This window comes from Pteropus vampyrus, unplaced genomic scaffold (genome assembly GCF_000151845.1).
Source record: "Pteropus vampyrus isolate Shadow unplaced genomic scaffold, Pvam_2.0 Scaffold3747, whole genome shotgun sequence".
Classification (NCBI taxonomy): Eukaryota; Metazoa; Chordata; class Mammalia; order Chiroptera; family Pteropodidae; genus Pteropus; species Pteropus vampyrus.
In genome coordinates this window covers 4,349-5,747 of record NW_011892528.1, presented here as the reverse complement: position 1 = coordinate 5,747, position 1,399 = coordinate 4,349, and the positions used below count along the sequence as shown (strand labels likewise).

At 60.4% G+C, this 1,399-nt stretch overlaps 1 protein-coding gene across 1 annotated transcript; it reads left to right on the top strand.

The window, feature by feature from the left end:
- Window positions 1-6: 6 nt before the first annotated feature.
- On the top strand, window positions 7-1,254 carry LOC105310452 (182 kDa tankyrase-1-binding protein-like). Its single transcript, XM_011386632.2, has 3 exons — window positions 7-65; window positions 171-307; window positions 1,051-1,254. Exons 2-3 carry the CDS (start codon window positions 242-244, stop codon window positions 1,237-1,239), a joined length of 255 nt encoding a protein of 84 aa, XP_011384934.1. The 5' UTR covers window positions 7-65; window positions 171-241; the 3' UTR covers window positions 1,240-1,254.
- The last annotated feature ends 145 nt before the right edge of the window (window positions 1,255-1,399 follow it).

Sequence of the window (1,399 nt, the reverse complement as noted above, 5' to 3'; positions counted from 1 at the left end):
CGGTGGCACCCTGGGCCTGTCAGAGGCGGCCGACTCGGACGCACGCCTGTTTCAGGACTCTACGGGTAGGGCCGACGTGTCGTTTGATGTCTGTGGTGTCGGTGTCTGGGGTGTGCCAGGTTGGGGGGCCTGGTGATGCTGCGTGTGCTGACCCCGCCCTGACCTTGCAGAGCCACGAGCTGCTCGTGTGCCGTCTTCGGACGAGGAGGTGGTGGAGGAGCCTCAGAACCGCCGGACACGGATGTCCTTGGGCAGCAAAGGGCTGAAAGTCAACCTCTTTCCTGGCCTGAGCCCGTCAGCTCTGAAGGTACCATCTGATCGTTCAGCAAACACATTCAGCCAGCTGGCCAGCTGGCCACCTCACGTCCAGCCTTTCTCCTCTCCATTATCTCTTCGTTTCTCCATCCTCTTCTTCCCATTTTTCCTGTCATTCTTCTCTCTAGCGAGGGTCCTGCTGGACCCTGTGCTGTGTGCTAAGTGGGATGGAAGGAGGAACAAGGTGTGTTCCATGTCCCAGACCTCAGGGGTAGTGGGGGACACGAGCCATGTCCCTAATTAGCTCTGGTAAATGGAGACGTTTAGGGGGCCCTGGGGGGTACACGATAGGGCTGGGCCTGTTCAGAGACACAGGTTGTTTCCTAACTAACAGTGCGGGTTGGGAGCGTAGATCGGAGGAGGCCTCCTGTAGCATTTGCTCTGAGCTTTGCGGTGTGCACAGGAGGTGGCTGTGCGGCTTGGGGGGCGGGGAGGCCTTCCAGGGGGAGGGAACAGAGTGAGCAAAGGCACAGGGTGGGTAGTCCGCACTATTTGTCCAGCCAAATAGTCTGAATTCAGTCCAGCGGGGTCTCTTTGAGGGCCTGCTGCATGCAAGGCGTGGCCCGGCTCCTGGGGGAGGTTTGTCTTTAAGTGGTTTCCCTTCTGTCAGGCCGAAGGACTACAGAGGGGTCCAGGCCTGATTCTGGGGACTGCATGCGTTTGGGAGAAGGCCTGGCCCTCTGTGATGGTCCTCCCCATCCCTCTGACACGTCCGCATATGAACTCGTCTCTCAGGCCAAGCTGCGCCCCCGGAACCGCTCAGCTGAGGAGGGGGAGCCGGCGGAGAGCAAGTCAAGCCAGAAGGAGCCTGCGGTCCAGCGCTCCAAGTCCTGCAAAGTCCCGGGGCTGGGGAAGCCCCTCGCGTTACCTCCCAAGCCAGAGAAATCCTCAGGGTGGGTCACCTGGTCTCGGAGCATCGGCTGACCTCTCCGTGTTGGCCTGAGGAGGAAAACCCCACTTACGTGGAAGAGAGAGCCGAGGCTTGGGGTGTTAGGTGGAGATGTTGCAAACTGACTATGAAGTTGGTGGCCAAGTTCTGGTCTCCCCAGCCGGGCCGCAGGCTGCCTCCTCTGGTTGGGGGCGG

Excerpts from the sequence above, each read along its gene's own strand:
- LOC105310452 (XM_011386632.2), top strand. The coding sequence starts at position 242 with ATGTCCTTGGGCAGCAAAGGGCTGAAAGTCAACCTCTTTCCTGGCCTG. Across the intron at positions 308-1,050 it reads TGAGCCCGTCAGCTCTGAAG|GCCAAGCTGCGCCCCCGGAA; the intron begins GTACCATCTGAT and ends CTCGTCTCTCAG.